General features: G+C 37.9%; 1 protein-coding gene across 1 annotated transcript in view; it reads left to right on the plus strand.

Annotated features, from left to right (window-relative positions):
- The window catches only part of RAP2A (RAP2A, member of RAS oncogene family), a 40,500-nt gene extending 17,736 nt beyond the window's left edge, over positions 1 to 22,764 (plus strand). Inside the window, exon 2 of the mRNA XM_036893729.2 lies at positions 19,021 to 22,764. Coding sequence (XP_036749624.1) covers positions 19,021 to 19,258 — 238 coding nt within the window. The 3' untranslated portion in view covers positions 19,259 to 22,764. The remainder of the gene's footprint in view (positions 1 to 19,020) is intronic.
- Positions 22,765 to 26,365: the final 3,601 nt, after the last annotated feature.

Here is a 26,365-nt window from a genome sequence, read left to right on the forward strand (position 1 = left end):
CCCACATGTCTTACTAGGGCTTCAGAGCCACTGCTCATATCTAGTAACTTGACTCAGCAGCATTTGGAGCAAGAAGATGAATAGAGTAAGGAAAGATACTTATGAGTAGAGAAGATGCTAAGTGGTCAGCTTCTGCTATTAGAGAGAATAGTATCTATTCTGTTTTTCTCAAATCGCTTCCACAAAGATTAATGGTCTTCAGAGTAGGCAATTAGTAGATTTGGCCATCCTTGCCAAGGAAATGGAAGCCAAAGACAGGAGATAAGATGCTATGTAACAATTTTGTACATTTTTACAGATACATTACCACAATTAAGATTCTAAACTGCCTTAGTAACAGATGGTTTGAGAATTTAGAAAAGAACAATTAGCATTTCTGTAGTATTTTACAGTATCCATAATACTTTAATGGCTAATTCATGTAAACTGCTTAGCATAGTGGCTGGCACCTACTAAGCCCTCTACAGATGCTAACGATTACTAGTAAAGTCATCAGCATCATCTTAACATAATATCTAAGTATCACTGATATTTCTGTTTCACAGATAAGGAACCTGAGGCTCAGCGAGGTCAGGTGACATACCAAAGGTCACAAAGCTGGGACTGTTTTCTAGGTCCCCTAGATCCAAATCCAGATCTCTCTCCCTGACAACGCACTGCATTTCAGACTGTAGCCAGTGACCACATTGTGGTTGACCTTGACTATTAACATAGGAACAGGCTTCATCTCGTCATGGTAGAACCACCACATATTTCTCTGAGGTGGTGATTTGCAGGGATGGGAAGAGGATTGTGTGCAATGTTTTAAGATAATTATGGTGGAAGTGGCACAGAAGGTGAGAAGGTGGAGGTGTGACCACTTAGGAGACTGCTGCATAGCTCAGGTAGGAGTTATTTTGGAAATGAAAGGGTTTATGTAGTGGGAATGAAAACGAAGGGACAGATTTTCTCACATCCAACTAGTATTGCTCTGCCCAGCCCCTGTAATCACTACTGCACCAGAACTGTTAGGACAGCCTTTCATCCCAGACCTGGTTATGTTAGAGATTACTGGAGACTTTTTGCCTACCACCCATTCTCCTTTGCTCCCACAGTGGCTTCCCGTAACTGTTTCTAACTTTCTGAACTTCAGTGTAGGCTTGACTCCTGTCAGAGGATCTACAGCTCATCCTTCTCCAGCTCCTCTCTTCCATGTGCATTTGCTTTGTTTTGCCTTTTCCATCTGTCACCTGTTACTTCTCCTGGTTCAAAAGAAAAAACCTTTTTAATAGCCATGACCCATCAGTCTGATGCGAGTTGAATCAACCTGTTACAACGTGTCCTGTGTTAATTGGGCTCTTCCCCCAAGCTGTTTATTGCTGTAGAGAAGAAATGCTGATTCTGTTGGTCTGATAGCCTGAGCTTTCTGGAGATTCAGTGTTTTTTGTTTTTTGTTTAAGTTGCATTCAGTGCTATTTGTATTTAGTGATTTGGAAATAAATATTTTAAGATCTTACTACAAGAGGAGAAAAATCTCCCAAGACACGTACTCTTCTGTTTATAGTTTAAAAGTTCCTAAAAAGTCCTTGCTCTTCATAGCTTTGCTGCATCTTTAAATCTTTATGCAGCTCTTGAAAAATATTTGAAACTGAGGTTTAACCATGTACCGATACATACAAACGCTCATTCATAAACATTTTTGCCAAGAACTGGAGGGATGCTGAAAAGAAATACCCTGTAATGTATCCCAATATAAATGTAGCTAAGAGTTCAAATAACTTGCATGTTCCTGAGGACTGACTCAATTTAGTCTTTTCAAGTACAGTAGTTGGAACTATTTTTTAATGCACAGGTTTCAGATTTCACCTCTCACTAAAGATAAAAATGTATGTTTTATGTCTGAACACCTTTGTTCTTTTGACGGCTAAAAGCTGTGTTCTTCACAAATTTGTCCAAGCTTGAATTCTCCCTGCTATTTGAATTATGTAAGACACATACTTTGTTGACAGATTTTTAAAATGATAATAGTTTGATTTGGTTACTGACTACATATAAAAATTCACCTTGAAATTAACTACACATTAAAGCAGCAAACACAGACCAGTAATTACTTTCCTCTACCTTACTTTGGATATGTTAGATATTTGCTTTTAAAAAAGAGAGAATCAACTAGTTTATTACAGATAAAATTTGCATTTGGTCTTTAAATGATGATGTTTTAGGCATCTAATTGAAAACACTTCCTCACAAATACATAAGTGGAGTGAATAATCTCCATTTTTAATAAATTTAAAAAAACAGATTACATGTGTTGTCATTTAATTTTCTCTTTCCAACATGGATATTTGAAGTACTGTGGCATTGATGTGCCTGGAAAGAATTGTGGTCAGATGGATGCAGTTTATAGATCTGACAGTGAAGAAAATATTCAGAATTACTACCATTTTTATTTCCAATAACATGTGCTTTAATATTGGTATTCCTTATGTTTTCGATCTTCAGCCAGTTTTGAATATAAATTAAACAGCATATAATTTGGACAGAAATTTAAAATTGATAAGCACTATTCAGCTGAGTAATAAACTAATTGATGAAATTAATCACACTTTATTCAGCTTAAACCCCATAATCAGCATGCATGCTCACTCAGTTTGTCTTGAAGGTTATTTTACTATCCCGATTTTAATGAGGAAGTCATTTAGATAATTATCTAATTTATTTTGTTTCTGTTTTAATTTATTATTTTATTGATGTATAACTCTATGCAGTAAAGTGCACAGACTTTTAGGTATACAGCTGGGTATATACAGCATGTAACCAAGTCCCAGATGAAGATGTAGGACAGACATTTCAAGCAACACAGAAGCTTCCTGTATGTTCCATCCCTACCACCTCATGCTCAAAGGCCTATACAGATTAGTTTGGTCTGTTGTTGAGCTTCTGGCTTCTGTCATTCAGTGTCCTCTTTGTGAGACTCCTCCGTGTTGCTTGTAGCTGTAGTTAATTCTCACTGAGGTGCAGTAGTCCCTTGAAGGGACATACCGTGATTTCACTGTCTATTCTGTTGATGGGCATTTGGGCAGTTTCTAGATGAGGGCTATTATGAATGACCCTACTATGAACATTCTAGTAGGAGTTTTGCCAGAGACATGTATTGCAAATAAATACCTTTTCCAAATCTTTGGCATAGCTTTTCATTTGCTTACTAGTTTCTTTTAATGAGCACAAATTTCCAATTTCAGTGAAGCCACTTTATTAATCTTTTATGGTTAGTTCTTATTTTGTGTTCTTCTTAATACATCCTTCTCTACCCTAAAGCTTAAAAAGAGCCATCCTCCATATTTTTTTCTAGAAGGTTTATTATCTGCCTCCATTCTGTGATACATCTCTAATTTGTATGAGGAGTGTGAGATAAGCAAGGGTTCCTTTTTTTCCTTCTGCTTACATATGGATATCCAGATGACCCAGCACCATTTTTAAAAGACCATTTCCCCAAGGAATTGTAGATGCACCTTGTCATAAATCAAGCAAATCTGTATGTGTGGGTCTGTTCCTAGGCTCTCTATTCTGTTCCATTTTCTGTGTCTCTTGTAGGTCTAAACCATACTCTCTTAATTATTACATCCTTATAACAAGTCTTTGTATCTATTACTTAATCCTTCAGCTTTGTTTCTGCTCTTCAGATTTGCATTGGCTATTCTGGGTATTTTGCTTTTCCACAGAATCCTTTGCATTTCCAAAAAAATCATCTGTCACTTACCACACACACAAAAATCACCAAGAAACCTGCTGTCATTTTGATGGGGAATGCATGGAATCCATAAGTCAATTTGTGGAGAATTGACATGTTAATAACATGGAATCTTAAAATCAGTGAATGTACTACATCTTTCCATTTATTTAGGTCTTCTTTAATTTCTGTAAACACTGTTTTGTAATTTTCATTGTAAAGGTCTTTTACATCTTTGATTAGATTTACTTAAAGTTTTTTATATTATTTGGTGCTATTATAAATGGTCTGTTTTAAGTGGATTTTCTAATTGTTTTCTAATTCTAACACAATTGATTTCTGTATATAGATTGGTCTTATGTCCACAACCTTGCTTTTTAAAACAGTCTGCAAATTATTTTGTTTATGTTGTTATTTTTTCTTTTTGCACTGGCTAAGAACTTAATCGTACTTAAGAAGTCTTTTTTTTTAATTCAAAGATTCTTTTCAACATTTCTTTTATAAAGCATAAAGTACATAAATAATTACCTTACCTTTTTTGAATTAAACTTAAATTTTAGATCACTGTAGCTTCACATTCAGTTATAAGCAATGATCAATTCCATGTAACCATTACCCAGTTTTCCCCAGTTGGTAATATCTTGCAAAACTATGGTACCATGTGACAAACAGAATATTGGCATTGATAGTCAAGATGCAGAGCGTTTCCGTCACCACAGGCCTGCGTGTGTTTCCCTTTCATGGCACAGCCACTTGTCCACCATCTCCTTGTCCCCGCCACCCTCCTTAACACCTCTTAACCATCAATCTGTTTTTTCTATGACTTTCAAGAAGTTTATATAAGTGAAATCATACATGTAACCTTCTGGGCTTGGCTCTTTTCACTCAGTTTAATTCCCTGGAGAGTCATCCCAGGTGTTGTGTGTGTCAGCAATTCATTCCTTTTTATTGCTGGGTAGTACATTTGTGGTATGGATTACCACAGTTTGATTAACCATGGAAGACATCTTGGTGGTTTCCAGTTTTTGGTTGTCATGAATAAAACTTACCTAAATATTTATGTACAGGTTTCTGTGTGACTGTAAGTTTCATTTCTCTAGGATAAATGCCCAGGGAATCCATATCTCAGTTATATATATATGGTAACTACATGTTTAATTTTTTAAGAAACTGCCAAACTGTTTTCTAGAGTAGCTGTTCCATTTTACTTTCCACCATCACTGTGTAAGTGACCTAGCTTCTCTGCATCCTTGTTAGCATTTTGGTGCTGTCACTATTTTTTAGACATTCTGATAGCTATGCAGTGACATCTCATTATGGTTTTATTTTACAGTTCTGTAATAACTAATGACATTGAACATCTTTTCATGTGCTTATTGCCACCTATACACTCTTCTTTGAAATATCTATTCATGGCTTTTGCTAATTTTCTAATTGCTGAATCATCTAATTCTGTTTGCTTTTACTGTTGAGTTTTTAGAGTTCTTTGTATATTCTAGATACTAGTTGTCAGATATATGGTTTCAAAATAGTTTCTCCCATTCTGTAGCTTATCCTTTTGTTCTCTTAACAAGTTCTTTCACAGAGCAGAAGTTTTTCATTTATGTGAAGTCCAGTTTATCAATTTTTATTTTATGCAACATGCTTTTAGTGTCCATTGTTAAGAATTCTGTTTAGTCCTAGGTCATGAAGATTTTCTCCTTTATGTTTTTCTCTAAAAGTTTTATAGTTTTGCATTTTACTTTTAAGTCATGATCCATTTTAAGTTAGTTTAGTTTAAGCATGTCTAATTGCTCTAGCACTTTGTTGAAAAGGCTGTCCTTCCTCCATTAACCTACTTCTGCAACTTTGTCAAAAATCAGTTGAACATATTTGCATAGATCTGTCTCAGGATTCTCTATTTTCTTTAATTCACCTATGTCTATCCTTCAGCCAACATCAGAGTTTTTAATTATTAAGCTATATAGTAAGTGTTGAAATTGGGTAGACTGATGCATCCCACTTTATTTTTTGTTTTCAAAATTACCTTTCCATATAAATTTAGGAAAATCGTATCAGTAGCTACAAAAAAATCTTGTTGGTATTTTAATGGGAATTGTGTGAAGCCTGTATAGCAATTTGGAGAAAGCAAACTTCTTTTTACTGTGCTGAGTCTTCCAATCTATAAATATAATGTGTCTCTTCATTTATTTCAATCTTTTTTCCTTTTATCAGCATTGTATAGTTTTCAACATATGAGTTCTGTACACAATTTGTTAGATTTACAACTATTTCATTTTTTGGAGCAACTGTAAATGTATCATATTTTTAATTTCATTGTTTACATGTTCATTGCTAGTATAGAATCTTATTTAATTTTGTATGTTTATCCTGTATCCTGTGATCTTGCTGAACTCAATAGTTCTGGGAGGGTTTGTTTTGTTTTGTTTCATTTTTTGTAGAGCCCTTGGGATTTGTTATGGGATAATTATATCACCTGCAAATAGTTTTATTTCTTCCTTTGTAATTTCTATGCTTCTTATATCCTTTCCTTGCATTACTGCCTGTTGCATTGACTAGAACTTGTAGTACTGTGTTGAGTAAGAGTGATCAAAGTGGCTATCCTTGCCTTCCTCTTGTCTTAAGGGGAAAATATTCAGGCTTTCACCATTAATGGGGTGATAGCTATAGAGTTCTATAGATGTTTTTTGCCAAGTTGAGGAAATCTCCTCTATTCCTATTTTTTTTTGAGTATGTTTTTATTATGAGTGGTTATTGAGTTTTATCAAATGTATTTTGTATATTGATTAGATCATGTGATTTTCTTCTTTAGCCTATTAGTAGTGTAGGTTGTTTAATTTTCAGATATTGAACCAGCCTTGCTCCCCTGAAATAAATCCTATTTGGTCATAGTGTATAATTCCTTTTATACATCACTGAACTGTATTTGCTAAAGTTTTAGTAAAGATTTTTGCATCTGTATTCATGAGGAATATTGTTTTATAGTTTCCTTTTATGTACTGTCTTTAGTTTACTATCAGGGTAATACTGTCTTTTTTAAATGAATTTAGACATGTTCTGTCTACTGTTTTCTGGAAAAGACAGCCCAGAATTGGTATTAATTCTTCTTTAAATGTTTGATGGAATTCTCTAGCAAAACTGTCTGGGTCTGGAAAATCCTTTTGGGAAAAGATTTTTTCCTTTTTGGCCCAGAGATTTTTAAATAGTTACAGGGCTATATAAATGATCTATTTCATATGAGGTGAGTGAGTTGTGACAGTTGGTAATTTTCAAGGAATTGGTTGAATCCTGTTTAGTTACCTTTGGACAAACTGGGCTCCGTTTACCTTTTCCCTAGATGTAGCCAGAGCAATGACTGCTTTTATCAGTTTGCCTTTCTTTTCCCTTCTGTCCTGCCCACTAAAACACTAGAATTTAACAAACTTTATTTTTTTTATTTGAATTCTTGACATGAGGAGAACATGCTGAACAGGCCATATAAATAAATATAATAGTATTATTTTTTCCTTCTTAGGAGGGCCTAAAAAGGAGACATTGTTATAGTTTGTATTTGTTTATACCTACCATCCCTCCTGTCCAAAAGTCTTTGAGGCTTCCTGTTGTTTATGTAATGTTTTTCTAAGGCCCTTAAAGACTTGATTAGAGTAATAATTCAGGAAGAACCAAATAGGAGTTCATTTACATGGTGATAATTATCATTCACAAACTTTTAGAAATAAAATGTCCAAGTATTTGGTAAAAGTTGAAGGCTAAAATCTCACTCTCTTTCTAGTAGTAGTAATTTAAGAATATGTGGAAAGATCTTCAACAAGGTAAAATTGAGTGGCAAATGATTTTTTTATCTTACATGATTAAAGAGAAGTTTGTATATGGAAATCTACATCTTTACAAAGACTCCTAAATAATCAGTAAAGTGGATATCCAGGAATAACATTAAGATAAACATGAAGTGAATAACCTGAGTAGAATATTTTAAAAATTAAACTTTACTGGAAAAGGAAGTGGCCACTTCTACAAGAAAATCATCACTTTGTAACTTTTAAGCTAAGAGGAGATTATATTTAATATATACTCAGAACTCCACAGTATACTAAAATCTTCTAGTAACAAGTAGTGATGTGGATAACCAAGGTAATTTTAAAACATGATCACAGTGAAAGTGCATCAAAAACAGTGGTGGGAGGTTTATGGTGGTTCCCTTTGGTACCTGTGTTCTTAGTGGTGAGATAAAACCAGTAAAAACAGGCATTTACCTGTGAATCATTGCTGATTTCCCCTTTTGCTTGTCAAAACCATTGCCTGCTCTGTCTCTTTCAACCCAGTCCATTATTATGTCTTTGTTGGTACTGCCTCCAAAATGTGTTAAGATCCTACTTCTTCCCACTGTCATTGCTGTCATTGCAGTTCATATCGTCATAACCTCTTGCCTGGAACACTGCAGTGGTCTCCTGACTGTCTTCCTGTTACTGCTGTGCTCCACCATCCATTTTTTTTTTGTATATTAGCGACACTGACCTCTTAACACATATACCACGTAACTTCCCTGCTAAACGGCTTTCAGTGGCTTCCTCCTCCTCTTAGGATGGTGGTCGTAGGTCTTTCCAAAGTCACCCCTTAAGCTTTTTGTCCCCCTCACTCTTTGTGCTATAGCCATGCTGGTCTCCTTTCTGGTCCTTGAATAAGCCTATGCCTTTCCTCCTGCCTATCTCTTACATTTTCTTCTTTCTAAAATGTTTCATTCCTAATTTGAGACCCACGACAGACTCAACTCTCCAGCTTCAAGCTTCTGCTTTGATTTTATCTCTGTAGCGATGCCTACTCTCATCACCTCATGTATTATTGGTCTGCCCAAGTATTTTATATTAATTTTGATTTTCTGTGTATCAAACTAATTTATTGACACATTGCCACACCAAAGCCCATAGTTTACATTAGAGTTCACTCCTGGTGCCCTGCACTCTGTGGATTTGGACAAATGTTTGATAATATGTACTCATCATTATGGTATCATAAAGAATCTTTTCACTGCTTAAAAATCTTGTGTTCCACCTATTCATCCCTCCCCTCCCCACCCCCACTGGCAACCACTGATCTTTTACCCGCCTCCATAGTCTTGCCTTTTCCAGAGTTTCGTGTAGTTGAAGTCACACAGTATGGAGCCACTTCAGATCAGTTTCTTCCACGTAGTGATTTGCATGTAGGGTCCTCCCCATCTTTTCATGGCTTGATAGCTCATTTCTTTTTAACACTGAATGTTCCATTGTCTGGACGTACCACAGTTTATTTATCTATTCACCTATTTAGGGATGTCTTGCTGCTTCCAAGTTTTGACGATCCTGAATAAAGCTGCTGTAAACATCCATGTGCAGGTTTTTGTAGGGACATAAATTTTCAACTCCTTCAATACTTCAGCACCAAGGATTGCTAGATTGTATGGTAAGAGTATGTGTAGTCTTGTAAGAAACCACTCACTACAGGCTTCCAGAGTTGCTGTACATGGTGCATGCCCACCAGCAACAAAGGAGAGCTCCCGCTGCTCCACAGCCTTGCCAGCATTTGTTGTCAACGTTCTGGATTCAGGCCATTCTAATAGGTGTGTGGTGGTGTCACATTTTAATTGCACTTCTCTGATGGCATGTGATGTGGGGCGCCTTTTCATATGCTTACTTACCATCTGTATGGTTTTTTTGGTGAGGTATCTGTTGAGGTCTTTGGCACTTTTTTTTTTTAGCTGGATTGTTTGTTTCCTTATTGTTGAGTTTTAAGACTTCATATATTTTGGATAACAATCATTTATCACATGTGCCTTTTGGAAATATTTTCTCCCTCAAATGGCTTTTTAATACAACATTTAAAATTCCTGAGTTGCACTCTCATGGTCAGTTGATCCCTCACAGACTGTTAGGAATCTGTTCTTTTGTTAACATGGCCAGCTCCTCATTTCTATGAAAACAGGTTATTTTTATTCACATTGGTATGGAGAATCCATGATAGCCTTGGATAGCTATTTAATTTCATTGCTCTCCTTAGCTAATTTTTTACATTAAATTTGCAAGTTTCTGTTTAACTTCAGTATACATCCTGAAACCAAGAGAAAGTCAGAGCAGAGGATTGTGGTTTCCTTTCGTTATTCAAACTATATTACCAGAAATGCGCTTTTTAGATGAAATATTTATTCACTTCAAAAGAAGTCAGTTTAGAGGAAGAAGGCCGCCTTCCTTAGCTCGTGTTTTGCATCGTTACAAGAAGCACTGATGGTCATGCTCGCAAGTTGTAGTTGGAGCAACTCCTCGCTAACAACAGCCCTCTTTCTCAGAACTGCCATATAACACTTTATTGAAAGATTTAAAAAAAAAATCAATCCCAAGGGTGGAGAAATAGGTACTCTTAACACTATTGGTTGTAGTATAAGTATCTGGATATTATTTGAGACTGTGTGTGTGTATATGCACAGAAATCTGATGAACTAACCTAGAAATGTTGTTTTTCTGTTTTAAAAGAATGCTGTGCATGTGTACACACACACACACACACACACACACACACACACACACACACATCTACCTTCAAAACAGAAATCATACTTCTAGGTGCAGTGTATCAGACTGCTATGTAAGTTAAAAAATGGTGGGATGGAACCCTTCCTATGCAAAAATGGGAAGGAATAATTAAATAATAGTACAGTGATAGAATAGACTCTATAAAATGGGATATTATTTAGGCATCAATATAATGTATATCATTTATTGAAATGGAAATCTCCATGATAGTGAAAATTGAAACTACTAAGTATAATTGGTGTAATCTCCTTTATATAGTTTATTAATAACTATAGTGATTATTCTCATGGAGGAGAGATTAGGAGTGTTTTTCGTTTTCTTCTTTGCCTATTTAAATAGCCATTTAAAAAATTATTATGTATTATTTAATTTGAGTAGAATGGGGGAAGAAAACCTATTTTCATTTTGGAGAAAAGAAGATTTCTATATTCAAGATGGTAAAAGAACTGGAACCTGTGAGAAGGGACAGGATGTTAGAGATCACAGCTCATTAGATAGGGATAAACTTTTTAACAATGACTTTTTAACACTTTAGCAGAACTGACAGAAGGGACAAAATGGGTTGCCTGAGATACAAGCTCCACATCAGTAAAGATGTTCAAGTATGACCATGTGGTAAAGCTGTCATGGAAGCAATTGAAGCCTCAGGTGTTTTGACATTTTGCCTTGAGACTCTCTTGGTAGATGAGATTACAGTGGGTATAAGGTTGAGTAAAGGGGAACTATAAAAATCTTCCTGATTCTCACTTCTGAACTCAAAGAGAACTGTATTTCAACCTGCTAACAAAGAAGTGATTAAGATCACAGCATGATAACATTCACATGAAGCATGGCCTTCTTTTAATATGCTGTAACACCCTCAAAAGGAAGTTGAAGGAATTGACCGGAGAAGTATCCGTCTACAACTTATCACTGGTGAATAAAAGAGGGAAAGAGAGAATGGATTGTGGAAGTTCCACAATATAAAACCATGAACTATATACATACAATATTGTTTGTAATCACAAAGTAGATTACATCAATGATTCCTGAACCTCACGAGTAGTCTTCAGAGCATATAGATAGAGATACATATTTTTAGTAGGCTCTTGGGTCCTCATCCCACAAATTCAGATTCAGTGACTCTCAAGTTCAGCCTGGGAATTATCATGTTTTACATTCTCAAATTATAGTGATGATCAGGCAAGTTTAGACACAATCAGAAAAACATACACACACACATACACATATACACATATCAGGACACTTACAACATAAAGACTATTGGTAAACATCAAATACTCTAGAACTACTCGTATTTACAAAGCTGCCTCACTGAGAAGCCCATCAACAGTATACAGCTGAGTGTAACTCGAGCCAGTATTTCTGATGTTTCATTCAATGCATTAAGCAGAGCTGATTTTAAAAACTAGTTTTATTTATTATTATGAATACATTAATAAATTCACATTTTGGTGAATACACCAAATAATTCATAAATTAATGTTAATAAAACAAATGTTTATCCACAAACTATAAACAAAAATAACACAATTTGAGCTGCAGTAGCCACTGTATGGCTCTCTGGTCAAGCACTTAGAGGAAATACCAAGGAAGATGTGCTAAAGCTGATGAGACACCAGATGATGATTAAGGTGTGGACAAGGTGGTAGGTACCCTGCTCATGATCAAATCAACAATAACACATAAATTGAATATTTTTGCAATTTTGCATCTTCATCTTCATTTCCAAATGATGTATTTTAGAAAAGGGAAAAAATGAAGACAATTCACAAAACTATTAATAAGTAGAGAACATGAAATGAAAGTAACTGCCATCCCATGCTAAGCAAGTGCCTTGTCTTCCTAAATAATAGAGTGGGCCCGGCCATAAATGTCATACTTGTCTTCTGAGGCGACTTTTGCTACCCAAACTCTTGAATTCTGGTTATCCTCAAGTAAACATGTTTCCTACACTGCAGGATTGCTGGCTGTAGGAGGTGCAGGAGGTCACACAGATGGCCCCCACGGGCCATTTGCTGTTCCTTGAACCACCACATGCTCCCACCAGCTTTCACACCATCTAGTCCACATCCTGCCTGGATTGCCTTCCCCAGACCTGCTTGACAAACTCCCTTGCTCCCTTCACCTCTTGGCTCACATGCCACCTTCCCAGGTACCTACCCTGATCATCTAATTTAAAATTGCACCTGTGCCCCCAGACCCTCCCTGATCTACATTTTCTTTTTCTCATGGCACTTAACACCTTTCAGTAATCCTATCGTTTACCTATTTACTTATGTTTATTGTCACTGTCTGTCTCCTCTGCTAGACAGTCGTCCCTGTGAGGGCAGGGGTCACTGTCAGAATCTTAAATGCCTAGAATAGTAACTAGCATGTAGTAAGCACTTATCAAATAAATGTGTTAATGGGATGGATAAAAGTATGATAAATTGGTTGTTTATTGCTAGTTATTTATGCAGCAACATGCAGTTTTTAATAGAGTCTTCAGAATTCACCTAGTTGAAACCATCCCACATTTTTGTTTTGGAACAGTATGGTCAGTGGGACAGAACTGCCCAGGTCCTGGGCGCACCTCGGCCTTCTGCCTTGAGTCAGAAGGCGCTGGCCAGCTGCGCCGCCTGTGGAGCTGACAGTCTCCACTGCTGGGTGTTTTGGCCCATTGAAGTCTGATGTGCTTTCCGGATCCATTTGGGCCTGAGTCCTGACTTATAGGTCCATATCTCTTGGAAAGATCAGCCAGTTGGGTGTTGTTCTCAGAACAGTGCTAAGCTCTCAGCAGTTACTCAGGTAATGATATGTGTTGATTTGGGGAGTGACACGCTCTTGTTTCGATTTTTAACTTCAGGGTTTAAGGGCACCTTTGAAATTATCTAGTCCAGCTCATTTTGTAGTTCAAGGAACTGAGAAACCAAGAGATGAAGTTAATTTTCTAAATTCACAGAACTCGCTAGAGGCAGTTCTGAGACTGGAGGCCCCGTCTGGCTTTTTTGTTTGTTTGTAATGTGCTGTTCAGCAGAGACCAAGACTGGCTCCCTCACACCCTCTGCTCGTCTGTCAGCGCGAGGCTTTGCTTCTCTCGCTTTGCCTCCCGTCTTCCTTAAAGAGGATGCAGGTTTCTCCAAGCCTCACCTCCACATATAGGACTGAACCTGTCACCCCCATCCCCAGGCTTTCTCTTTCTCAGGGTTCCTGCCCCCCAGGTGTGCAGTCTTGGAGAAGGCCTTCCTGCTGTTCGCATCCCTCAGCACGGGGACCAGAGGGACAGGCTGAGTCAGGGGGCTGCTGCATTCCTGTTGCCGCTATCTCTACTCCCCGACCCCCACCTTCCTCAGGGGCACCTCACCTCTGCCTCATGGCGCTGAAGCTGTGGCCTCATATCAGCAGGCAGGAGGGGAAGAAAGGCCAGCCTGCATTTATCTAGAACCTGGTGTTTTCAGTTATCTCAAGACAGCTTTACAGCAACTTGTTTGTTAAGTGGGAACAAATATTTTTACTCCTTTTTTATGGAAAAAGAAATCAAATACAAGTGAGTCGAGTAGTTTGCTCAGTCTGGCAGCTTCTCAGTGGCAGGACTGGAAGCTGAGCCTCCAAATCCTAGTTTATAATCGTCTCCCTAGTCTCATATTTTAATGTTAATAGAAAGAGAGACGAAATGTATCACTGTTGGGTGTATTCAGAAGTGTACATAATACTGTTTTCTCCTGAATATCTTATTTAGTCTTTTAAAGTCTTCTGAGAGTAGCCTGGATTTCTCCAGCATCTTGAGCATGTTGGTTTTAGGAAAGCCAATTGGTGATGTCATAGACGGGCTCTCTCATACTGACCTCATTGCCATCTTCACTTAGCAATAAGTGCTGTACATGTGGGCCCTTGTTTGCGGTGTTCTAGTTCCCTTTTGAGAATCTTTTGGCAAGATTTACTCAGATCCTTGATTTGAAAGTGTATCCTACAACTGTTAATGACTTGATATTTTTACAAGTATTGAAAATCCATGTATTTGTAGTTTTTAATTAAAAGTGTAAGAAATACTTATTTGCATATAAACATGATATATAAACTGAAATCCTTAAAATATTTCTCACTAACAGGAAGTGGTATTTTATTACTTTACTCTTTTTTATTATAAAGTATACACAGATTGAAATTAATTTTAACTTAATTAAATATTACTGAATCACATTAATGTTTGTTATTCACTGCCAGACAACACATTTGAAAGCACACTGTGATGCATATACTCTCATAAGAAAAATGAAATGCAGTAATCTCTCTGCAAGTAAGATGGATTGGGCACTGACATTGTGCTGACTGTGCCGGGAGTGTCAGCCCCCTGCCAGGCTGCTCTGTACAGCAGGTCAGGAGGGCTGGTAAGCAAAGAAGCTGACATAGAACGTTCGTAATGCAGCTGCTGTCTCACTGCCATTTGTCCTCCTGGAGGCCAGGGGGTACACACAGTTGCTTATATGTAAGCACCCTGGAAGATGTGAAAACCCCTAGTGTCATATGTTCAGAGCTCTCAGTATGCTCTGGGGACGGAAAGCCTAAGGTACAGCTGACATACAGTAAATTCATATAAAGTCCTTTGATATAAATTGGAGATGATCCCAATAATTTCCTGCAAAATGTTAATATCCAAAGTCTAGGTTTACCCTCACACATTTGTAAGTTGTTTTTGTGTCTCAGACTAAGTGGCCCGCTGCTTGGAGTGAGCCCTCTTGTTGAGACCGTTCTCAGGGTGATCTAGTGCCGAAGAGAAAAGGGAGAGCCTGCTGGGAATATGCTTTGCTTTACGAGTTAGGGGGAGGGGAGAGAGCCACTCCGACAGGATGATGAGATTGTGGAAGTGTCGCTCACATTAACTACCTGCCCATTGTGCAGTTTCCTGAGAGACACAAACTCCATAGGAGTCCTACCTCAGCAAAGTCTTGCCTCTGCAGTTTTCTCTTCTTAACAGATCAGCTGTGTCCAGTCACACTTGTTATCACTTGTGTGCAATTTTGCACCTTACTTCCTTTATGAATTAGAGGTGCATTCTGCTTAGGGGAAAATACAAACACACACATACACTTATACTAAAATTACAGAAAGCTTCTAAAACCAAGTAAGTAAATATTCAGAGTAGCGCCATGTATTTTTTTTTTTTTTTGTCTGTCTCCCTTGGCACCTACCAGGTGCAACTCGATCAGTCATCCAGAAGGTCAGAGGAAACTGGGTAGTAATGGATTTCTTTTTAAGTTACATATAATGTTTATCTTTTTTTATTTTATTTATTTATTTTATTTTGGTATCATTAATGTGCAATTACATGAGCAACACTGTGGTTACTAGATTCCCTCCATTATCAAGTCCCCACCACACACCCCATTACAGTCACTGTCCATCAGAGTAGTAAGATGCTATAGAGTCACTACTTGTCTTCCCTGTGCTATACTGCCTTCCCTGTGCCCCACCGCCCGACATTATGCATGCTCATCGTAATGCCCCTTATTCCCCTTATCCCATCCCTTCCCACCTATCCTCCCCAGTCCCTTTCCCTTTGGTAACTGTTAGTCCGTTCTTGGGTTCCGTGAGTCTGCTGCTGTTTTGTTCCTTCAGTTTTTGCTTTGTTCTTATACTCCACATATGAGTGAAATAATTTGGTACTTGTCTTTCTCTGCCTGGCTTATTTCACTGAGCACAATACCCTCTAGCTCCATCCATGTTGTTGCAAATGGTAGGATTTGTTTTCTTCTTATGGCTAAATAATATTCCATTGTGTGTATGTACCACATCTTCTTTATCCATTCATCTACTGATGGACACTTAGGTTGCTTCCATTTCTTGGCTATTGTAAATAGTGCTGTGATAAACATAGGGGTGCATCTGTCTTTTTCAAACTGGGCTCCTGCATCCTTAGGGTAAATTCCTAGGAGTGGAATTCCTGGGTCAAATGGTACTTCTACTTTTAGTTTTTTTGAGGAAACTCCATACTGCTTTCCACAAAGGTTGAACTAATTTACATTCCCACCAGCAGTGTAGGAGAGTTCCCCTTTCACCACATCCTCGCCAACATTTGTTGTTTGTCTTTTGGAAGTTAGCCATCCTAACTGGGGTGAGCTGATATCTCATTGTGGTTTTAATTTGCATTTCCCTGATGATTAGCGATGTGGAGCATCTTCTCATGTGCCTGTTGGCCATCTGTATTTCTTCTTTAGAGAACTGTCTGTTCAGCTCCTCTGCCCATTTTTTAATTAGATTATTTGCTTTTTATTTGTTGAGGTGTGTGAGCTCTTTATATATTTTGGATGTCAACCCCTTATCGGATATGTCATTTATGAATATATTCTTCCATACTGTAGGATGCCTTTTGTTCTGTTGATGGTATCCTTTGCTGTACAGAAGCTTTTCAGCTTGATAAGACCCACTTGTTCATTTTTGCTTTTGTTTCCTTTGCCCAGAGAGATATGTTCATGAAGAAGTTGCTCATGTTTATGTTCAAGAGCATTTTGCCCATATTTTCTTCTAAGAGTTTTATGGTTTCATGACTGACATTCAGGTCTTTGATCCATTTCGAGTTTACTTTTGTGTGTGGAGTTAGGCAGTAATCCAGTTTCATTCTCTTACATGTAGCTGTCCAGTTTTGCCAACACCAGCTATTGAAGAGGCTATCATTTCTCCATTGTATATCCATGGCTCCTTTATCATATATTAATTGACCATAAATGCTTGGGTTAATATCTGGACTCTCTATTCTGTTCCACTGGTCTATGGGTCTGTTCTTGTGTCAGTACCAAATTGTCTTGATTACTGTGGCTTTGTAGTAGAGCTAGAAGTTGGGAAGCGAGATCCCCCCTGCTTTATTCTTCCTTCTCAGGATTACTTTGGTTATTCAGGGTCTTTCATGGTTCCATATGAATTTTAGAACTATTTGTTCCAGTACATTGAAGAATGCTGTCGGTATTTTGATAGGGATTGCATTGAATCTGTAGATTGCTTTAGGCAGGTTGGCTATTTTGACAATATTAATTCTTCCTAGCCAAGAGTCTGGGATGAATTTCCATTTATTAGTGTCCTCTTTAATTTCTCATAAGAGTGTCTTGTAGTTTTCAGGGTATAGGTCTTTCACTTCCTTGTTTCGGTTTATTCCTAAGTATTTTACTCTTTTTGATGCAATTGTGAATGGAATTGTTTTCCTGATTTCTCTTTCTGCTAGTTTATCGTTAGTGTATAGGAACACAACAGATTTCTATGTATTAATTTTGTATCATCCAACTTTGCTGAATTCAGATACTAGTTCTAGTAATTTGGAAGTAGATTCTTTAGGGTTTTTTATGTACAATATCGTGTCATCTGCAAACGGTGATAGTTCGACTTCTCCCTTACCCATCTGGATGCCTTTTATTTCTTTGTGTTGTCTGATTGCCAGGACCTCCAGTACTATGTTGAAGAGAAGTAGGGAGAGTGGGCATCCTTGTCTTGTTCCTGATCTTAGAGGAAAAGCTTTCAGCTTCTCGCTGTTCAGTATGATGTTGGCTGTGGGTTTATTATATATGGCCTTTATTATGTTGAGGTACTTGCCCTCTATAGCCATTTTGTTGAGAGTGTTTATCATGAATGGATGTTGAATTTCACGCCATGTATTTTTACACTGTGAGTTAGTTACCATTGTGGAGCCAATCATCTTTAGGTACCAGAATGACTTTGGACCTTTTTTCTTTGTTCTTTTCATATCATTTGTTGTCTTTATTAGCTTAGCTTTTTCCAAACATGTTTACTCAGAGACACCTTATCTTAGTCTGTCAGACCTCTATAACAAAAACGACATAGACTATGTGGCTTAGACAACAGAAATTTATTTCTCACAGTTCTGGAGCCTGGAAAGTCCAAGGTTCAGGCTCTGGCCAGATCCAGTGTCTGGTGCAGGCCCAGTTCCCTAGCTCATAGACTCATCTTTTTGCTGTGTCCTTATATGGCACAGGGGCAAGGGAGCTCTCTGGGACCTCTTTTATGAGGGCACTAATCCCATTCATGACCTGAGCACCTCCCAAAGGCCCCACCTCCTAAATACCATGACACTGAGGATTAAGTCTCAACATAGGAATTTGGGGGGGAACACAAATATTTAATCTATATCATACCTATTCTAGTTAGGAAGGAAAAGAAGATTAAGCTAATGATGAAATGTTTAATCCTTGTGAGGCTGAAAAGAACCATAATTGTCTTTCAACTGGCTAATCTATAACAGTTTTATAAAGGGATAGAGTACAGTTATATTTAATGGCTTCTATCCTAATGATTTCTACTAGCTCTTTTCTTCAGGAACTACTAGAACACAGTCAGTTTTGTTTACTTATCAAACATAGTAAAGTACTGACAATGAGGAATTGTTTACTCACTAGCACTGTTACCTCATCAACTGAAATACTGAGTGTGTGTTATAATGAAAAAAGTTTAAATTAGTCCACCTAAGAGATCCTGAGAGTAACTTCCCAAGTATATCTGGAAAAGTAAATTGGTTTTAAGGATGTATAACCGATTAATAAAAACATCATTTTGAAAAACCCATTTATGATCCACTATGAGAGCAGCTTCTAAATGTCCTTGGGTAGATGTCTAGCCAAGTGGAGCAAATAATTTTTCATGCAACTAAGGAGAATATTTGTAGTAGCCTACAGTGAAAAAAAAAAAAAGAAAATATATATTTTTACCTGTTTTACTCTGGGCCAACTTCTACAATATATGTAATGTGTTTTGTTTCTTCTCGCGTAGGTATGAGAAAGTGCCAGTCATCTTGGTTGGGAACAAAGTGGACCTGGAAAGTGAGAGAGAAGTGTCATCCAACGAAGGCAGAGCCCTTGCTGAAGAGTGGGGCTGCCCCTTTATGGAAACTTCTGCTAAGAGTAAAACAATGGTGGACGAACTCTTTGCTGAGATTGTGAGGCAGATGAACTATGCCGCCCAGCCTGACAAGGACGCCCCGTGCTGCTCCGCGTGTAACATCCAATAGCATCCAGCGCGGCCGTCCTGGGCAGGACTTGCCCCAGGCTGCAGGCGACTGCAAACCTCGTCTGCCCCCCGCGGAGTAGCCGGATGTGTGGTGTGAGATCTTCAGCGGAAAGTGGCAGCCCTTATTCAGAATTGAGCAGTGGGTGTTAGTTGACATCTCTAACATTTGGGTTCAGTAACTACCGTTTTCACCACTGCCCGCGGTCTCCTCTGCACGCCTGCAACCTTTGAAGACATAGCCAATCGACTACAGGGTGATCTCCTTTGAAAGCTACGGTGGCATTGTCGCTGAATTGACAGAAGCAACTATTGTGTAAATTAAAAATAATCATGAGAGAGAAACCAGAAGAATTCCTCTGGCCACTTACAACTGAAATATTTTATCTTCTTTTAAAAAAAAAGTAAAGGAGAAATATTTTCCTACGAGAGTACTGGATTTCAGGACCTAAGATAGTGCTTCTAACCAATGTATTCCGTCTAGTAAGATACTAACAGCTGACCTGCCAACAGCATTCCTGGGAGAGATTCTTTGCTCAGCTTACATACTCTGTTTTTCAAAATTGATGCTTAATTGTAGATGTTATCCTAATTTGTGATACAGAACTAATTCATTATCCATCCTTGATAGAGCAAAAGTCAGAACAGGTTGTGTAAAAATACAACCTGGCTTTAGAATGTTTTAAATCACCTGTTTTGCCACAGAAAATGGAGGCTCTCACGTGGGTTTGATCCGAATTAAAACCTCAAACCCACCCTCTGTTAACCAAGCAGGGGCGGTCTTTATTATTTTGCTGAACAAGAAGGAAGCAACTGTGATGGGAAGCGATTGCCTAGCCTTACTAACGAGAAGCGTTCTAGTAGATGAACTAGTACCATCATGGAAGGAAAATGAAGCCATGTTGCATCCACATGTTCCCTTTTGCAGAAACTTCGCAGGACAGTACAGATATCTTGCATTTTTAATGTTGATTAAAGCAGCAGATTCCTTCTTGCTTTTAAGGGCTATGGTTGTGTGATTCTTGGCTAACCTGCTTTCAAAATCAAGGTTGCTGTAGCAGAGCTTTATTGCAAGCATTTAAAAAGTTGAAAAACCATGTTAAAAAAAATCTGGACCTAAAAGTAGAACATAAATTAACAGAGCAGGTGAAGGACAAAAAAAACCCTTTATCTTTAATTTTCCTGGAGAATTCTATAAAGATTTTCTTACAAAGATTTTGCCCTGATAACTGAAGTAGCAAATAAAGCTAGAGTGAATATTTGTTTTGAAAAGGTGCTCAAGCTCTGACATTTTTGGTTTCCATAGCCGTGAAGTATTTATCATTTGCATGACTAATGGCACAGGAAAAAACCTATTCATAAGTTTTACAATCAAGCATAGAAGGGTTTTCAACCAACTTCAGAGTTATAAACGCTGGAGAGAGTATCTTGAGCTGATCCTCTGGAGATAAATTTGGCCTGTGATCTACATGCCGCCCCACATTTTGTTTGTTTTTTTTCACACTCTTGTGCAAGTAACCTCTGGTCTTATGTGTGTAACTGAGAGAAGAGTGTATGTTTTTGTGTGCATGTGTGTTCATTGTTCCTAAGAATTTGGCACAAGTTGGAAGTAGTTGCCTATGCTGAGAATCTCTACTGCAGAATATAGTGTATCAAAAAGATTTTTTTCTTTTAAATTATTTAAGTGTTTTATACATGACTGAAATCAGTGGTAGCCCCCAAGTGTTTAGTAAACTGACATTAAGCTTAGAAGATAGAAAAAAAGGTGGATAAGTACTTTTCATAGATGAGAAAACAGATATGTGGGTAAACCCAGGCCATGGTTGTCAAAAGTCTTGGAATTGTGAATATTCGCGTCCTTTAGTTTTTTTATAACTCCCAATTATGAGGCACCTTGTTTATAGAATACAAAGTTCTGACCAGTTTTACTGAAATAAATTTCATTATGTAAAAGTTGATTCGACCCAAACACTTCTATCACTGATCTACTGAAATAGAAATATTTGTTAGTGAATTGGTTATGTTTTAAAACCTCTAACTTCTCAGTAACTTTTTTTAGAACTCCATATTTAATAGCAATTTATGACAATTAAAATTACATATTAGAAACATCTATAAACATTCTACAACTTTACAGTATGGATTGCTATGCAGACAAGAAAAAGAAGTTAAATAATATGAAAGGTATGGTGAAATGCAAGGTGGAAAAGATTATCTAAAAATTTGGGTCTTAGTTAGAAATGTTTGTGTCAGACAGTAAGGTGAGCAACTTTTCTCGTAAAGTTGTTAATAGTAACCGAGCTGGCTGCCTGAAGGGTGTTTCCACACAGGCCTACATGCTTAGTAACAAATTTCAAAAATATCTGGAATCATGGAAACCCTCGCATGCTCTTACTGTTGGTGTTTCATCTGGTAGGAACATAACTCAGCATGAATGAATGTGCTTGTTGAGATGTTAATAAAAAGCTGAAGAACAGGAAGATTACATTTGTTGGCACATGAAATAATAGGGCCTACAGAGAAAAGTTGGTGACCTTGTGTCACTATTTATTTTATGCCCTGATCAGACTAGCAACTAGATGAGTGAAAGCTTTTCTAACATGCCTTAAAAATGTTATGGTTTGATCCAAAGACCCACTTTTTCTTTAGCTCTTTGTGATAAGGTTTTCTTTTGTTTCCATTTTGTCTTGGTTTACTTTTATACAGAAGCAGCATTTTTTAAAGTCTTTTCCTTTTATGTTGCAGCTTTTAAGCTGTGATAGTGATGGTAACCAATGCCTTTCATTTTGTTCAGCTTACATGAAACATGCCAGCATCTGATCAAAAGTATTACATAAAATCTTTCTTAAACTATTGAAAGGTGCTTTGATGATTTTCTTCTTTGGTTTGTAGATTAGGGCTGAACTTTTATTCTAATCACTACACTTAGTTGCCATCACTTTTCTGTGGTCAAACTGCTAATATTTGCTTTTCTGTATAAAGAAGTGTTGCCTGAGGATGTCTGCTATTTGTTCTCACGAGCTTTCCAGTGGGAATGGTGTCTGTGTATGTATGAATATGAAAGTGTTTATTTTGTTTGTAGCTGTTGTTTTCTTGTTTTCTTTTTTAGTATTTTGCTCTCACTAATCTTGCGTTTCCACTGGGTAAGCTTTAATTATGTCTCCTTAGCCAGTCAAATGTTAAAGACTATGGGGGTCTTTTTTTTTTTAATTTGTCATTGTGCATCTGTTAATCTTGATCAGGGTTTCAAGAATGATTGCAGTGGGTTTTGGAAACAGACTTATCATTATTGATTTGGGGTTTCCCAGAGATATATAATTCACAGTTAATTGTTGAGCTCTAATACAACTGACCATTTAAAATTGAACAACAGTTTATTGTTTTGTAACAATGTCAGTTGTTAAACCTTGACATTTCAATTAAAACATGAATTGTAGTTATAACTCAATGAAAATTCAGCAGTTGTATTTGGAGTTAAATTATTTTAACAAATAAATTTATTTAATGAAACTTCCTTTGGATCTTTTTGTTTTGCTTTGGACATGTTCATGAGTGAAATGTACTTAAAATATACAAAAGCAATTAAAAGTTGCCATAGAGTGAATTTAATACTATTGATACAGAAATATGTGAGCTGAATTAAACTGAGAATTCATCATATAAAAAGGGAGGTGAATGGATCATTTTCATACCTTTTAAAAATAAACGTCACATGGGAAAGACTTAAAAATCAGAAATTACAAATATAAAGTCTCCACAAGTAGTATATTTGTGATGATAGCTGGCTAATTTTAATTTGACATCTTCATGCTCATGTTAACAGAACTGTTCCACATAATTAACATTAATTAGCAGTTGCTCTATGGTCCTGCCAGTATCACTAAAGTGCACCAGTGTCCTTGCAGTGACGGCCTGGGGCTGTCTTTCTGTTTAGATTTTAAGGTGCCAGAAGCGGGAGGGTGCTGCTCTGCGGGGGTGGGGGGCTGCCTGTTCTATAGGGGGCCCTGTGAGTGCTGACAGATGCTGTTAATTATATACAGCCTTCAGCTGCTCCGATAAGGAGCCCATTCATTCCCTAAGCCAACTTAAACTATGCCTTTTGGTTATGTCGCCTTCAGACTGTTGAAATCCCCTGGCAACATTCCATCAGTTTAGAAGCTTCATTGTTTCAGAATATAAGAATAATTTGAATGAATATAACAGAGGCACTGTAGATAGAATCTCAAATATTTAAAGGAAAATGTGCCTATGTTTTAGTAAAGTAAGACATTTGCTGGTTAGTTTCATAATCTCATTTGAAGCATTTGTAAAGTATTTAAAACCATCAAGTTATAATTTCAAATGGGAAAATTTCATTGTGGCTGAAAAATAGTATTTTGAAATTCTCCCAAGTTGTACTGTTCATTGATTGATAGAGGTCCATGAATGGAAATAAAAAATAGCTGAAAGAATAAAGTGCTACCCAGGTTGGGGCCCATCTGATCTCTGGGACCTATGAAGCAGGGGAAATTGTCACATGCTCCCTTAAAAAGCTGCTGACCTCTTATTTATAAGTTTATTAATTTAAAATATCTAAGTCATCTTGTAAATACTAATAAAACATAGAGGCACTTCATTTGTTAAATGGGTAATTTAAACTGGTTTTATATTTTTCAATACTAACATTTTTTGGCAGGGGAGTTGCTATTGTTTTGCATTTTCAAGTAATTACTAGATGTTAAAAATTTGCTGCTCTTCCAAGTAGTGATGTGTTATTTCTATATTTTCTTAGAACAATAGTCTTTGTGTTACCTTCTAAGGATTCCTCCAACACCTATTAGAGGAGAAAAAGGTAGATTATCTGCTTAAAAGACTAAATAATAGAGACCTATATAGTATGCACAAATTTAGAAAAAAAGACCTTGAAGGAATGATATTTGATTTGATTTGTGGGAATTTTTTATGAGATCCCCCCATTTCAAAGACTCAGAAGCATCAAAGAGTTCAGTGTTTCATCACCTGGTTACAATATTACACTGACAGTAATTTGGGTATGATTTACATTTTTACCTTCGAAAAAAGGTATTAGTGAAAAGTACAAAGAAGAAAGGGAAGTGCCAGGCGTTTTCCAGATCCCCAAAACAACCATATTCACACGTTATGTGATTCCAAACACGTCTGTGCGTATATATATATATGTATGCAGATACACACGCACACAGGTAGCAGGATAAGCAGCTCCACGTTACTTATGAGAAACTAGCTCCAAGGACGAAAATGAATCCTCCAAGGTCACACACTAATAAAGTAGCAGAGTTGAGGTGCAGAGCCAACCTCCTAACTTCAGATCACCATCTCCCCACTGTTAATTATTTTACTTAAACGCGCCCACTCATCCCAGGCTCATTCAGCTGTTACTCGTTGGGGGTGACTCACAGCCGGCAGGGTGAAGCGCACGCACAGAGGCACATCCACATGATCCCTGATAGCAAAGGCCTCAATGTAACTGCCTCCATGCATCCAGGCTGCTAGCACAAAATACCACAGGCTGGGCACCTTAATGCAACAAACATTTACTTCTCACAGCTCCCGAGGCTGGGAAATCCAAGATCAAGCATCCGACAGATGTGGGGTCTGGTGAGGGCACAGTTCCAGGTTGTAGACTAAAGACTTCTCACTGTGTCCCCACATGGCAGAAGGGAGAAGGAAGGGCTCTGAAGCCTCAGAAGGGCACAAATCCCATTCATCAGGGTTCTGCCCTCATGACTGACGCATCTGCCGAAGGCCCCGCCTCCTCCTATCACCACCCCAGGGTTCCAACACAGGGACTTTGAGGGGACACAGACATTCAGTCTACAGCACTAACCTTGTCCCTTGGCCTTTCCCTTTACCTCAAGGCAGATACAAATAGCATCCTAGCAAGAAATCATTCATATGTTCTTTCCCTACCTTTACATGCCAGTACTCCAGTAATCCAGGCCAAGCCGAAGTCCTGGGCTCAGCCCACAGAGACTGCTGGCGGCTCTGTTCTTTCTTCCCAAGGCCCGTGTGACCAGCCTGAGCTCTTCCACCCTGGAAACTTGGAGGAGCCTGGGTGGTGGGTGGGGGTGGACGGTGGCATAGTGAGCCCCTGGGCCCCTCCATTACAGGGTGCCTACTTCCTGAGGAAGACGTCAGGCTAACAATAGTATCTATGCAGGGCCAGCTCCTGCAGGGTGGGCAGTGGGGACCTTGAGCTCATCCGGGGCACCAGCAAGGCTGAGTGGGACAGGGGGATCCATATATTAACTACTACACTGAAGAATAAATGCTGGGTCCATGCCCAAAGTTAAATTCTAGACGTTTTTAGGTCTTCGTAAGGTTTTAGTTTGAAACATCAGTATTGGAAAGTATATTCTAAGACCCTCCCAAAAATGAGAGGTGAAATGATTCATGTATACTTAGAGCAGTTTAAATAAGTAATTGTTTAGTGGAGAACTACTAATGCCAAGAAACTATATACTATTATTGGAAAAACAATAGAATTTTGGTGAGAGTTGCTAAATCTGAGTAAGACAGGAAATAAAAAAGCATGAACCTGAATGACCTGGGGCTTCGTTTATTTAGTCCTTCATCACATCTGTGTGGGAAGAAAGTACGAAATCAATGGCCTGGAATCTTGCATCCAGATTCCAGAGGGAGATCTGCCAACTGGCTGTTCCAGCACAGGGACATTATTTATTTGGATAAGTTTTACCCCAAGTGTATTCTGAAGAGGTCTTATACCATGAGATGTTTTCCAGAAAATGAGTCTACAGAGCTTGGAAAACCCTGCATAATACACATCACATCTTGGAAAAGGCTCAAAGAAAGTCCACTGAAGTCTTCAAAACTAACCAGACCCCAGGACATTTTCTTCATATAATCCATAGAAGCATGATCTGGAGCAAAATTTGGGAAATGTTGCCATTAGGTATTTGCCCTCCAAACTTAGGAACTCTGTCCAGGTAAGAGGGACTGGATCAGTCAGTCATGAACCTGCGAACTCTAATCTTGAGAGAAAGAGACAGAGAAGAGGTACCATGGTCTCTGTCCACCTTCTCCAGAGCCATACTCTGAGAGCTTACTTTTGTGAGAAAGATAAGAAGAGAGA

Source organism: Manis pentadactyla, chromosome 17 (assembly GCF_030020395.1).
Source record: "Manis pentadactyla isolate mManPen7 chromosome 17, mManPen7.hap1, whole genome shotgun sequence".
Lineage (NCBI taxonomy): Eukaryota > Metazoa > Chordata > Mammalia > Pholidota > Manidae > Manis > Manis pentadactyla.